The sequence below is a fragment of the Xiphophorus hellerii genome, chromosome 12 (genome assembly GCF_003331165.1).
Source record: "Xiphophorus hellerii strain 12219 chromosome 12, Xiphophorus_hellerii-4.1, whole genome shotgun sequence".
Classification (NCBI taxonomy): domain Eukaryota; kingdom Metazoa; phylum Chordata; class Actinopteri; order Cyprinodontiformes; family Poeciliidae; genus Xiphophorus; species Xiphophorus hellerii.
In genome coordinates this window covers 1685440-1700393 of record NC_045683.1, presented here as the reverse complement: position 1 = coordinate 1700393, position 14954 = coordinate 1685440, and the positions used below count along the sequence as shown (strand labels likewise).

The 14954-nt window shown below is 39.8% G+C and overlaps 1 protein-coding gene across 1 annotated transcript; it reads right to left on the bottom strand.

Moving 5' to 3' along the window:
• Positions 1-2233: 2233 nt before the first annotated feature.
• Positions 2234-14884, bottom strand: LOC116729209 (tetratricopeptide repeat protein 16). The gene is made up of 13 exons (XM_032577586.1): positions 14732-14884; positions 14070-14245; positions 13781-13871; positions 13568-13705; positions 11986-12089; positions 10990-11116; positions 9253-9467; positions 7977-8239; positions 5848-5992; positions 5609-5774; positions 5410-5546; positions 4195-4336; positions 2234-3601 (listed from the first exon to the last, which is right to left on the bottom strand). Exons 1-13 carry the CDS (start codon positions 14762-14764, stop codon positions 3458-3460), a joined length of 1881 nt encoding a protein of 626 aa, XP_032433477.1. The 5' UTR covers positions 14765-14884; the 3' UTR covers positions 2234-3457.
• Between the last annotated feature and the right edge of the window lie 70 nt (positions 14885-14954).

Below are 14954 nucleotides of genomic sequence, written 5' to 3'. Positions count from 1 at the left end.
TGGGGAAAACGGCGGTCTGCTCGCCTCTTCCTTCTCCTTTCCATCGCTCCTAGAAAGGAAGCACGCGGCTTCTGAGAATTATTAGACTGTAAAGCACAGCTAGGCGTTTCATCCGTCCTGCAGGTGCCAGAGACGTCATGAGGACATCAGTCTGTCTCTGGCGTCTTAATGTCTTCTGGAGGAGCAGGTGGACTCCTGCTGTCATCTGTCTCTGCTTAGCTCACGTCTACGAAAAATATGACAGAAAATTACTAGGATAAAGTCAAAACATTACAAAAAATAAAGTCAGAAAATCACCAAATATTCTCTTAATACTACAAATTTACTCATTACAAATGTATTCTCGTACGTCTTTTTTCTTGTAGTACTATGTCATAGTACTACAAATTTATTCTCGTTATACTACAACTTCATTCTTGCAATATTATGAATTTATTCTTGTATTATTTTGACTTTATTCTCGTAATATTACTTTATTTTCTTATTGTGGCCCTAAAACTCGGTCGTACATGTCTCTCTGTGTGATGAGGTATTTATTTCATTTTGTTCTGATGTTTGTGTATTTTTTTAAAATAAACTGTGATATTTTAACAAAGTGTAGCAGCTTTTAACGTCTCTGTTTCTCTGAGAAATGCTCCGACGCCACATACTTCAGTCCAGAACCTCTAATCTAATTGAACAGGAACATACCGGGTTTCAGTGGGAGCTGAGAGCGCCGCACGTCACCTGTCCTGAACCCGACCCAAAGTCTACAAACCCGTCCGGCTTATCTCAGACCAAACAGTCTGCGTCCGCGGCGAGAGCGCCCCCCGCCCGGCCCCGTCAGGGAATGCGTTGACCGGGGGCCAAACCTGCGGCTCCGCGCCCTCAGAGAGGTGTTTGTGTCTGGGCCCTGACAGGACGGTAAGGCGAGCCATTTACTGCCCCGCTCGGTGTGAAAAGCGGCTCCGTTACGGCCGGCGTCTGCCCACACGCAGCCAGGACTGGGACCAAACTGGGAGGACTGGACACCTTCTGCAAGGCTGCAGCTGCTTCCTGTGTGCTGGAGTGGTGGGACGGGGATGTGATGCGTTCACTGACACAGACCTCTAATAATTTCATAATTAGAATTTTTGACCTTTTATGTTGAATTTTATAAATCATAAGTTTCCAACTTAGTTTTTCTTTGGGTTGTTAGAAAGTCCTTCAGTTGTTTCCTCTCTTCTTTTAAATCTCAGAGACGCTTCAGGAAAACAAAATGTTTTTGCTAAGTTTGTGAAAAACAATTGCTGGATGTTCAACTACCAAAAGTCATCCTGTAGTTAACCAGGTGAGCTCTTCCAGTGTCAGTAGGTAAGTAATCCAGAAAGAAAAGATAAAGAACAACAAAATGAAACTAATAAATGTTCTGATGAATTAATGTAAAGCTGCAGGTCGGGACTTTTATCAAAAATATATTTTTCCATATTTATTGTGAGTTTATGAGGCAGATAATATGTGAAAAGATCAATCTCCTTCCTGAGCTGCTACTGCTGTCTGAAGAAATGCACCAAAAACATCCAGTCAGAGTCAGGAGGTGGGTTTTAGCGCTGCCAATCAACTCATGAACGAGCTACTAAACGTGCGAAAGCCAGAAAAACAACTTACAATTATAGGAAAACTTTTTATCTGCCATCAGATAAACAATTGGCTATCCTAACTAGCCTTAGCATTCACAACAGACTATGTGGCGTACACAAAGGCATGAGTGACAGCACTAAGTCCCGCCTCCTGGCTCTGATTGGTTGTTTCTAGTTCGTACGAGGAGAAAGCAGAGCAGCTTGATATTTTCCACAGGTTGTCTTAAACTGTCATGACATGGTGACAATTTAAGCAAATATGTAAGAACCAATGTTTTATAAAAGTTGCGTCTTGCAGCAGAGTTCCAGAGATCTTCCTCAGATATTGGACCTGAAAGTCCTCAGAGCTCAGAACGGAGACGCTCTCTGGTATGTGTGGCACGTTTGTGCTTTTACTGCGCGGTGGTAGCCGGTGTGCCGCAGCTCCTGCTCCAACCGGGTGTGTGTGTGTTTGTGTTTGTGGGTGTGTGTGTGTGGGTCAGCTGTTGCCACAGCTGCTGTTAATGCTGCAGGTCAGCCGCCTCACGCAGCTGCAGCCACAACATGTCTGCGCTGCTGAAACTGATTCCCAGGGATGAAACCACTGCTGGGGTTTTATCTCTAAGAAAAGAACAACGATGAAGAGATTTTTTTTTTATTTCCACCATATTTATTAGAGGGAAGGAAGATAAACACATATGACTCCTCATCCTTCCTGGTTTTAAACTTTTTAATTATTACTCAGCATAGATTTACTTTACTTACATGTTTTCTTGTCTTTCCTATGGTAAAAAGTGACAGAAAAATGAGCTTTTGTTTCTTATTAATAGTCCAGTTAAAAACAGTCATAAATGACAGATTTTAAATATTTGATCATTTTAAGCTAATGTAAAAAGACAATTTCACTTTTAATTTACAGTAAAGTTTACAGTAAAGGTGTGTCAACATATAGCAGCTCTTTTTTTATTAAAGATAATAATTATACTAGGATTTTCTTCACAGTTCATAAATTTACTCAAATTAGAGACTAGATTTTTATACACTTTTTAGTTTGTGATTCGAAGCTTCAGTCAAAACTTGCTTTATTTTAAGGCTTTTTTTGGGGACTTTTCTCAACAGCCTAATTATTATTTTAATATTATTGAATAACTTACCTTTTTATTTCATAATGTGTTATTTATACAGCCATGTTGAGCAGAACAGATTTAAATTCAATCTTCAAGTTAAATAAAACAGAATAAATAAAACAATAAAATTAGAGCTCACCGCTCAAAGTGTGGCTCTGCTGCCACCTGCTGGACTAAATGCTACATTACAGCTGGAATCAAAAATGGCGTTTCTTCATTGCTGCAGGTTTCTTTCTCTACATTACTTGACTTTTGTGTTTTTTGGTTGTTCGTGTCTGTTTGGTGTCAAACTCATAAAATAAAAACTAAACGATCGGAGACATTAGCACCTTTCACACCTGAAATGTTTTGCCTGAATTTTCTGTTATTTTTAGTAAAAATGCTGAATCACATAATTTTTTCTAAGAGGATAAATATTTTTGTGTCCTGCAAATATAAGAAATATGAGACCATTTTCACTAAAAAGTGTTTTCTTTCATGGAAGATTTACTAAAGTGGTGTCCAAAGTGTGGCCCGGGGGCTATTTGTGGCCCATGGAATGTGTTTGAGTGGCCCTTGTTTTACTCTTCAGAAAAGCTGATGCAAATGAACTTTTAGTAATTTCTGTAGGATTAGACTTTCAAATGTATGTCTAAAATGGAAAATACTACAGTTGTTCCATTGGATCAGTGACGGTACTGAATGACCTTCAGTAAGTTGAAACGTTAAAACAGAGAATCTAACAACAGAGAGGTGTGGATGTGAAAGCAGGTGTTATTTTTCAGACCCCAGGCGGCTCAGATTTGCTGGCAGTGGAAAAATAGATGCGCTTGCTGGTGGTGGACACTGTGAGGCGCTAGTGCTCCTCTGGCGCAGGACGGGACAGAGGGGGATGAACGACTCCACAGCCTCCTCCACCTGAACACAGGACACAGAGCAACGCGGTCAGCAGCGTCAAAGGAAACCAATCATGAAAAATTCACATTTTTAATACTTTTGCACTTCAGTTTGAGTCTGAGCTGCTTCTATAAAATGTACAAACACTTAAAAAATACCGAGCCGTTTTATGGCAGTAAGATCATGTTTTTTGATGTTTCATGAGCTGTTTCATAAAAACGTTCCATTGTTGAGTCGCAGTGAGCACTGCGCTGTCACCTAGCAACTCAAGTGGAGCTCCAGCACATTTGGTCAGCTGGTTTTACCGTTGTGTGTACAATGGCTGCCGGAAAGGAAAAGTGTTTTGTTGCTGACTTACCATCCAGAAACCACTTGCTGCATTCTTATTGATTGTGCGGGAGGTTCCACTTCTGCTTTTCAAACATGCGTAGTTGTATAATTGCACATCTGTTTGCAGTCATTCTCACATGGGAGTGTAAACGTTAAGGTGAGGGGCGTGGCCAGCAGGATTTTAATTTAAAAAAAACTCACCACACTAAGATCTCATTATCTAAGAATGATTTTGTGCCAAAAATGCAGCGAACATGTTTAGTAACCCTGACTTGTCCCCGTACCTGCAGGAGGGCCTGGGCTGCGTTCTGCAGGTCCTTCCTGTTCACACACAGGCTGAGCTCCTGCGCCGCTTCAAACAGGCTCAACGCTTCGCCCTCCGGATTCTCACCGCTCACAGTCAGGCTGGTCAGACTTTCCTCCAGGCTAAAAACAAACCGAACAGACATTCCTGTCTTTAAGGCTGAAACAATTCATCGATTCTTGAAATAATCGTCAACTAATTTTGTAATTGGTTAATGTTTAAAAAATCTAAAGAGGCAATTTGCTGAAAGAACAACACACTCCGAGCAATAAGTAAGCCAGAACTGTACAGAAAATATATACATTTTACATTTCACTGCACAAACAAAAACATCGTACCCAGTAGTTTTGGTCTAGTGCAGATAAATTTCTACATTTGAAATAAGACAATTTACTTATAAGATACTTTTCAACAATATATAGGAGCTTGTTTTAACAAAATAAAAAATATTGATTATTGATTAAAAAAGTACAAGTTCAGATTATCTGGCAGATTATTTTACTTATAACAAGACATGTTACTGTCAGGATCTGTGTTTTTCTGTGTTTATTTAGAGTTTTCTGTGTCCTTAGTCTCTTCGTTGTCCTGTCCTCCCCTTGATTGTTCCCAGGTGTGTCTCGTTTCTGTGATTACCCTCCCGTGTATTTAACTCCACCTGTGTTCCTTGTTCCTCGTCGGGTCCTCGTCTATGTTTCGTCAGTGTTTCCTTGTGCCTGCTGCTTGTTCCTGGACTTATTTTCTATTAAACATCCATTATTCATCTCATCTGGGTCAATAGCGTCTGCCTCACCACCAACCCGCACCACACCTCATGACAGTTACAAGGTTCAGCTGCAGATGCATCCTTTGCTACAAATGATCAAGCGTTCACTAAAGGAAGGCTTTGTTGTTGCATTTTAGGCAATAATATGTTTATTTTTATTTAAAATTAATTATTTGCTTATTTGCATCTTATAATGTATTTCTAATATTAAATAAAGAAAACTGAAACCGTTACATGGAAAATTGGCAGAAGGTGCCAATTTTTTTTATCCTATTAATCACCAGAATAATTGATTAATCATCAGTGTAATCGATTGATTGTCAGAATAAGTAATTAGGCATCAAAATAATTGATAAATCATCAGAATAATCGATTACTAAACCACTGGTTAGTCTCTTGGAGGTTTTATCTGTTGGTGGCGGTTCTGCTAACCTCTTCTCTGGATCAGAAGAAGATTCCCAGACCCGGATGGTTTCCGTCAGCTCGTCTTGGAGCGACTGGCCCTTGGCGCTGGACAGAACCTGGGCCACGGTGCTGCCGGGGAACAGGTTCATCATCATCGGGGGGATCTGCACAAACAGACACACCGTCATCACCTTTCCTGAGTGAAATGTGAAGATCAGCTGCGGACCTCCTCGTTGTCGGGGTCCAGGATCAGCAAGCGGATCAGGTCCTCTCTGGCGCCACTCAGATCATGGATCCGGCGCAGCGCCTTCGACCGGTACTCATAGTACGGACTGGCGGTCGGGTTGTACATGATGGCCAGGGAAAACATGTCAGCTGCGTCCTGGAAGTACCTGCAGACACAAACACACAGTCACTGAACCTGTGAGGGAGTTCGTGTGGGAGTACTGGTGTTCTGGTTCTGACCATTCATGGAAGCAGAAGGAGCCCAGAGTGCTGTGAATGACGGCCAGGCGGAGCCTCAGGGCCGGCTCGTTGGGACTCAGCATCTCCTCGGCCTGCTGGTAGTCCAGCAGAGCGTAACACCAGTCGGCCTGCCTGAAGAAACAATCTGAGCAAAACACAGACCGGGTCACAGAAACCCAGCAGAACCCAGCAGAGCCCAGCAGAAACCAGCAGAAACCAGCAGAACCCAGCAGAACCCAGCAGAGCCCAGCAGAAACCAGCAGAACCCAGCAGAGCCCAGCAGAACCCAGCAGAGCCCAGCAGAACCCAGCAGAGCCCAGCAGAACCCAGCAGAACCCAGCAGAACCCAGCAGAACCAGCGTTTAATTAGCTTCAGATCAGATTAAACCATGGCTGAAATGATTAATCCAAATAATCGTGATTAATTAATTATTGAAAGGCTGTTTATATCAAATATGACTAAAACAATGGATTTTGTAATTAACGCCTTCAAATTGGGTCTCTGTCCCTTTAAGAAACTCCTGCTCTTTCTTCAGGAATTCATCCCAACATGGCACCTCTATTAACCCTTTAACTACGTTTTCACCAGCGTTGCTCTGAGCAGAAGCTCCTATAATGAGCTCAGCAGATGAGCAGATCCACCAGGTGTTTGCTAATTGCTGCTGGCTAGTCTGAAGGGGCGGAGTGGAGGATTAAAGGACAGGATAAAAGGATTTCTCAAACATGGATGAAAGAATCAAGGCAACACTCCAGGTTTGTTTCTGATGAGGGAATAACATTAAAACATGAAGGAAAGCTCAAAAAAGTACATTTTACATAACACTGCCAAAACTGTACAAACAATATACTGTATATTCTTTGCATTTAAGACAAAAACAAACTTCAATTGGTTCAAATTCTGTAATAAAAACTAAAATCTAAAGTACCTTTTGCATCCATTTATTAGAAGTATTTTTTAGCTGCAGATGGATCCTTTGCTACAGATGATCAAATGTTCACTACTTACATTTTAGGCAATAAAATGTTTATTTTCTTTCTTAAAAAACAAATTGATTTGTTTGTTTGCATTTTTTAGTTTATGTCTAATATTGAATAAAAGGAAAAATTAGCAGAATGTGCCAACTGATCAGAATAATTGATAGATGAATTGATAAATAAAATAATAGTTAGTTTCACTACTAGATATTATTATTATTATTGTTGTTGTTGTTGAAACAGTGCAACAAATACAGAGTTACACTAAATGTATCACAGTGGGGCGTGCCGTGGTGGCGTAGCGGTTAGCGCGACCCGTATTTGGAGGCCTTCAGTCCTCGACGCGACCGTCGCGGGTTCGACTCCCGGACCCGACAACATTTGCCGCATGTCTTCCCCCCTCTCCTTCCCCGTTTCCTGTCAGCCCACTATCATATAAGGGACACTGGAGCCCACAAAAGACCCCCTGGAGGGGTAAAAAAAAAGTATCACAGTTATAGAATAAATACTGTCAAACATTTAAGTAAAAGAAAGGTCATGAGATTTTAACAAATGACATTTTGAAACAATAATTGATTTATTAGAAGTGTAACGCTGCTCGTTGGAGTGGAGAGCAGTGAAACTGGACCCGCTCTGATCCGGTTTCTCGGGTTGTTCCTGTTGGCTGAGAGTCACATGACTTCCTGCCATGCTGTCCCTACCTGGACAGGTACCAGCTCTGACAGCTTCAGGGCTCAGTGGGAACATTTAACTCAAACTGTGCTGCAGGTTCCTCCTGTTAAAGGGGAGTTTTTCCTCGTGCATGCTAACAATGAGGGATTACTGTAAAGTTAACGATTTGATAAGTAAAATATATAAATAATTTGAACTGAATTAAATGTTTTGACTCTTTCAGATTTCAATCTGGAGAACAGAAGGACAAAGATGTCATTTCCTGACTGTAAGTCAGGTTCCTGTTAAACTTGAAGTTGTGGCAGCAAGAACAGGCAGTAAAAGGATCAAATCAAGTGCAAAAGATGATTTAGGTATCAGAAGAGATGCCTGATTTGACACCAGCTCAGTAACAAACAGCGCTCTGCTTCAGGATGGGATGTTTTCAGGAAACATCCCATCCTGTCTTATCAGGTCCTGATCGTTGGACAGTCCCAGCTCACCTCCTCGGTTCAGGTACAGGCCGCCCAGGTTCTTGTCCTCCTTGATAGCCTTGTTCAGAAGCAGGAGCGCCTCGTCGTAAAGGCCTCTGCTGAAGCACTGGACAGCGAAGTCGTTGTAGGTGAGAGCCAGCTGGAGCTGCACCTCCTTCAGGACAGAGCTGCTCTCCTTTCTCTCCTCCTCCTTCGGCTCGCAGAGCTCAGCAGCCAGGATCAGATCCTCGATGGCCGAGATAAACTCCTTCAGACGTCGGTACAGAGTCCCTCTGGGGGGAGACAAGCTGATTCAAACACAAACGAGAATAAGGATGTTTTCACACCTTAGTGACGAAGGTCACACTGTCGACTCGGTTGGACTGGAGATTAAAACTGCAACATTTGTTACATTTCCAGCTGCTGTGGTTCTTTTTTTCACTGCATTGAGTCAAACCAAACAAACCTTTTGAAAAACCTGTTCCCCTCCTCATCTGTGGGGGCGCTGCACCAAGAACCACTCATGGAAACAACACAAAACCTCTGAAGACACTGAGTGCAACTTCCTTCTTCTTTTGGGAGGATTTCTGTTGTGTCTCTGGTGAAAGATGCCGAGTCATTTCTCCTGTTAGCGCTCATTTGGTTTGGTTGTATTTACCCAGAATGCCTTGCCCTGTAATCCATTTCCTGCAATCAAACTGAACCAGAGTTCACTTCAACCTAATCCAAACCTAAGCCTGTCATTTCTCTGCACGATGAATTATCCAAGAAGTTATTGCAATAGAAGATAATTCCGTTTGATTTGAGGCAATTTTCAAGTATTGCAATGATAATGACATAAAAATGCAAAATCAATAAACTTTAAATTCTAATGAACATTTATCACTGAAAGTGGAAAACATTTTAAAAATCAACAATAAATAAACAAAACAACAGAAACAACAAATAAAATAAGTTAAAAAGTTTCTGTAAACAAAATTATCCTTTAAAAAAAAAACGGCTAGTTGAGACCAAACTGGACTGAAGACTTTAGTCATCCAGTTTTTGGATGAAAAAAGAGAAAAAACAGAAAAATAATAAATTATGCAAATGAAAATTATTGAGTTTGTTTCAATTTACCATGCGATCAAATGCTATATTTCTTATTGTAACAGACCAGAGTTTGTTTTTTTGGTTTGACTGCACATTCACACTTCCCCCAAACAAACCGGACTTTCTAGGCAAACGGACTGGAGTTGGATTAAAGAGAACTGGACTGGGGTGAACGTTGCACCAATAGAAACCTTCTGGTTCCAGATGATCCCACCTGAACAGGTAGAGCTGTCCATTCTCCGGATTGCTCTCCAGGGCGGCGTTGATCAGGCAGAGCGCCTCCTGCAGTTGGCCTGACAGCATCCTGATCACCGCCTGCTGCCTGTTCTCCTCGTCGGCCTCCTTCAGGTGCTGCTGCATCGCTTTGGCCTGCTGGCACTCCGGGTCCAACTCCAGCGCTGACCGCAGGTCTCGGAGACAACAGGCTGTCTGACGAAAGGCAGAATCCTGAGGTTAGGGCTGAAAATATTCACATCACTGAATTGAAAAAAACCCTTTTTAAATCAAACCCAGTTTTTGTAATAAAATCATACAAAACATGAGAAGCATTATCAGGAAGTTCGGCTTTTAACTTCAACTGTAGAAAACAAAGACAAAAATAAGTGATGGGACTTGTTTACATTTTTTTTTGTTTACAGAAAAATGGCTTTCCATCGCCATTAGCATAGCTGTTAGCATGGCTGTTAGCAGATGCTATCGGAAGCAGCTTGTGCGTCGGATTTACGGATGTACCAGAAACGTAGCGGAACGTATGTAAGTAAAAATAGCAATTAATTATGTTTTAAATTTGGACTTCTTAAAGCTATGTAATTATTTAATCTAAATTAACACACGGACGTCCCTGTTGTAATATAAATGCTAGCATGTGATTTTCCATGGTCACTGACATGTTCAACAGGTTTTCATGTTTCTGTAAAGTAAAGCCAACCAAACTGCTGGAGAAATGAAAGCTGGCCTCCAGATTTATGTGACTAATGATTTGGTTTCAGTTGCTAATTATAGTTCCTAACCGTCCTGTTGAACCAGCTTCATCACCTGAACTGAGTCGACTTTTTCTCCACATAAAACAAAAACAAAAACTGAGCAGGAAGTAGGAAACTGTGGTGAGCTCAAATCTGCCCCTCAGACTGAAATTTGGTGAAATTTATTGCAAACATATCGGAAAAAAACACATTTCTGGTTGGTTACTTTGAAGTCAGAAGGTTGTGGGTTCAAATCCTGCAGTGCTTCTGACCAACGCAGGTGATCTGCATGCAGCGTGTGAATGTGTGATGGTGGACATGTTTCAAATGACCAGAGCAGCACTGACAAAATGCAGCAGTTTGGCTGCACATAAAAATTTTATTTTCTATATCTTGATGAAAATTGACTTATAAGTTAGTTTTCCTTATTCCAAGTGTACTAAGACATTTAATCTAGAAACTAGATCAAAACTACTTGGTAAAACTTTGTTTTTACAGTGTAACCAAGTGAGACCAGAACCTGGTGAGACCTACACTGCAAAAATACAAAATCTTAGCAAGTATTTTTGTCAAGTTATGTCGCTAATTTATAGCACACTTGAAATAAGATAAAACTAACTTTTCAGCAATATATAGGAGCCTGTTTGAAGTAAATAATTCCTTAACATATTTTACCTACAACATGGGAAACATGTTTTGCTATTAGTGAAGTAATCTGATAGTGGAACTAGAACTTTTCATTAATATTAAAAACATATTTACTTAAAACAAGATCCTATTTATTGCTGAAAAATTACTTGTTAGTAACAAGTTAGTTACATCTTATTTAAATTGTACTAAGATATTTGCGCTAGAACCCAGATCAGAAATACTTGGTAGGATTTAGTGTTTTTGCAGTGCTGGTCTGACCTGGTTCCCGTCTCACCTGGTTCCGGTCTCACCTGGTTCCGGTCTCACCTGGTTCCGGTCTCACCTGGTTCCGGTCTCACCTGGTTCATGGCCTTGTAAACTCTGGCTCTGAAGACGTAAAGCTCGGCAGACGGACCCTCGGAGATGATGTGGTTCAGTTCCTTCAGACAGTCGTCGTGTCGCCCTGCGGCTGCCAGGCAGGCCAGGCTGCAACGAGAAACGCCACCCAAGACTGAAAACTCAAAACTCACCTGAAGGGTAAAAACCAGAATTAAACTGATTCTGGAGTGAAAAATAAAATGAGTTTTAAATTGAAAAAGAATGGCAAACTGTCTGTACAAACAACTAACTGACACTGCAAAAACACAAAACCCTAATATCTTTGGTCTAGTTTCCAATGCAAATATTTTAGTACACTTGAAATAAACTAACTTAAAGTAAGATATAGGAATGTTTTTAGTCAATAATTCATTAATATCAATGGAAAAGTGCTAGTCCCATTTCCCTTTTAACAAAACATTTCTCCCAGGTTATAAATTAAATAATCTAGCAATTTTCACAAGTATTAAGAAATAATTTCTTACTGAAAAGTTACCTGTAAATCAATTTTGTCTTATCTCAAGTGTACTAAGATATTTACACTAGAAAATGAACCAAAATACCTGGTGAGATTAAGTGATTTTGCAGTTGGTGCTTCAGGTCACTGCAGTACAAATGGTTAATGTGAATCTTTATTACACCAGTCAATGTAAGTGGGTTTAATCCCAGTAGACCAGACACATGCACAATATGTTTAGAATAAAAAGCATTGTATCTGGGAAATCTGGGAAATTAAAAAGTTTTGGAAAGCAATAAAACAAACTACAAAACATTTTGTCTCAAAGTTTTGTTCTTTTTGATTAAAATACAGTAAAAATATTGACAGTATAAAAAATTAAATGAGTTTCTATCATGAAATGTCTCCCTGTTTGCCATCAGGGTTTTTATTTTTCGATTCTCTTTTTGTTGAATTGCTCATGTTTGCAGCAGAGTGAGAATGAGGTGCTGAACCAGAACCAGGAGCAGATTCTGCGGACCTTCTGATTCTGAAGGCGCTGGCGGCCTCCGGCTTCAGCTCAGCAGCTTTCCCAAACAGGTCCAGAGCCTCCAGGAAGAGGCCGCGGTCGAACACACACTGAGCCTGAACAGAACCAGAACAGAACAGAACCAGAACTTCAGTCTGAACACAACAGAACGGAACCAGGACGTCAGTCTGAACACAACAGAACAGAACCAGAACCAGGACATCAGTCTGAACAGAACCAGAACAGAACCAGAACCAGGACTTCAGTCTGAACAGAACCAGAACAGAACCAGAACAGAACCAGAACCAGGACGTCTGCATATGGTCTCCCTCTGACTCTTACTTAACGTATAATAAACAGTTATTAATGATATGTAAATGACTTATAAATGAATTGAAAACATATTTATAAACTATTAGCCTTTCATACGAGGAGCTTTATTGTAAAATTGTACCAAACACTCAGTTTGCTGTTAAAGGTCTTTCTATAAGGATGAGTGTTGCAGTTTAGCCGTGGATATATAAACTGATTCAGATTGGATCTATGTTTTTATATCTGTCCCTCTCAAATAAACAGCAAATAAAAGTCAAAATGAGCAGAACCAGCTGGACTCCAGGTCAGAACAGAATTGGACTTAACTGGACTGATCCGTTTAAGATGCCAGCTGTCAGAAACCATCAGTTTTATTTACAGTAAAATAGAATAAATATTCCTCAGTTTGAAAATTCAAGTTGATTAGCAGAAAAAAATTAATTTCAAAGCTTTTTTATTTCCCTAAAGAGAAATGTTGTTGTAACTCATCATCCAAATATTTTCAAAGCTTTTCTGTGAATGGTGATGCTGAGGACCGGAAGGATCTCCTGTAGCAGTCAGTCTTCCATCAAATCTGTAGAGGCTTCTGACTGAAGACTGTCATGACATGCTAACAGCTCAGTTTCTGGGCAAACACTGCTAATCCACCTCGTTTGCTTTTGCCTCTTTAAATCTCTGCCTGACCGTTTGTTTAGAGGGATGTTGGAGTAGGGGTTACCATGGTTTCAACTTCCTCCTTCTCGCTCTCTGCATCCCGTAAACATCCTTTTAAACTCCTCTGGGATGTCGGGTCGTAGTTCAGGTATTATTTATGCTAACAGCTGAAAAAATAATACCTTGTTGCCATGGCTACACATCATAACAACTCTCCAAATGTAAAATAGTAAAGAGCAAAAATTCTTTCTGCTGCACTGCATCCAAACCTGAAGGAATAATTGTCCAAACAGCAACGATTCAACAAAAAGATTAACAAAAGTCTAGAAAAAGATATTCAATTTCTTTGAACAATAATAATGAACCAAAAACTATGAATACTTTTGAATAAATAGTAATAATTAAAAAATCAGTTCATATTTGCATCTTTTGTACAGATAACTGTGACATTAAAGTCTGGAAAGTATACTTTATTTCTTTTATTCTCGTTTTTTTAATGAAGTAAAAAAGTGAAAATGAGTCAAGAATCCTGATTCCTATTTAAGCAACAAATATTTAGATTTACATTGAGTTTGTCTTAGATGTCGTATTTGTAGGAGTTTCGGATAAATAACGCTGGACGTTTGACCTGCATGTTGTAGATGAAGGACAGACGAGCGTCGAAAGCTCCAGGGTCCAGAAAATTGGCTTGATTATAAGAGTCGGCTGCCGACTGGAAGTCACACAGCTGAATAAAAGCCTCGCCCTGGCTCACATACAGCTCAGTCTGAAGCAGAAAAGTTCAAACATATTAAAAGTTTGTTCACCAAATCAAAAGCAAACATTGTTTGTGAGTTTTCACCTGTTCAGGCTGCAGGTAGATGGCTTTGGAGAAGCAGAGCACAGCCTCCTCATACCGGAACTTCTCCATTGCCTCTTTCCCTTTTATAAAACTGAAATGAAAAACTTTAATTATTGCCTAAAAGCATCAGATTATATGATCAGATGTTGCACATATTATTGGTATAAATCATCAACAGGTTTAATTGTATTATCTTTTAGGAATCGATTTCAGTCAATTCTACGGTAGATACTCTGGCAGTGAATTTGTTTCTTCTGCAGATTGTGTTAGTAATTGATTTTGTCCTCACTGCTCTGCAGCTTTGCTCCGAATGATTTTGTCTGGATTCAGTTTTGGTTTTAGAAAGCGATGTTCTCTGACTGCCACAAGCCGATCACTGAAGCCCACGAAGGTGCTTTTTCTCCTGGCCCGTTCCAGCTTCTCCTCAGACACGGCGGTGGGGAATACACTTTGTTCATCTTCATCCTGATAGACAGCAGAGGACGGAACATATAGCAAACAAATAAAGACAAGAAACAAACATTATCCCAATATTTAATTAGCTACCTCTTTGTTTCACGCAGGCTTCTCTTAGACGAAAATAAAACAAATCAACTAAAATATTATTATAAAATCTCTTTCCATTTAAAATAAATGAAATTAGAATGGAAAAGATAAAATTGTTATTATATTTAATTTAGTTTTATAATAATCTAAATTAAAGTTAATTAAAACGAAAGTAAGATAATGCATAAAAGTTAAAGCAACCAAATGAAAAATGACTGAACAAAAATATGCTAGATTGAAATTAAAAACAAAAATTAAATAAACCAAAAAAAAAAAAAAATGATTCAGTTAAAAAGTTTTGACTTGATTTGAATATAGTGATTGAGTTACGAAACCTAGCAGTTATCAAACTCTGAAAAAAGCTATTTTATCTTTATTTACGTTGTTTGTTAATAATTGACTTACTGTTTGATTATCTATCTTCTCGGACGTGTCCATGTTTGCAAAAACGCGTTTACCAAAGGGGAGTCACTCAACTGCTGCAGCATCTGCTTCGTTTCTTTCTGCTTCTGTTTCTATACTTTAACATTAAACCTGAATGTTTCCAAGGAAACCAACTCAAAACACCACCAGGGCTTTTATTTTCTTAACAAAGAGTGAGCGAGAGTCCTGTCCTTTTCTGTTCCGG

Bases quoted from the DNA above. Each gene is read 5' to 3' on its own strand.
- LOC116729209 (XM_032577586.1), bottom strand. From the start codon at position 14,764: ATGGACACGTCCGAGAAGATAGATAATCAAACA. The intron at 14,246-14,731 runs GTAAGTCAATTA...GCTGTCTATCAG, and splicing joins AGAAGATAGATAATCAAACA to GATGAAGATGAACAAAGTGT. The intron at 5,547-5,608 runs GTCCGCAGCTGA...CTGTTTGTGCAG, and splicing joins TGGACCCCGACAACGAGGAG to ATCCCCCCGATGATGATGAA.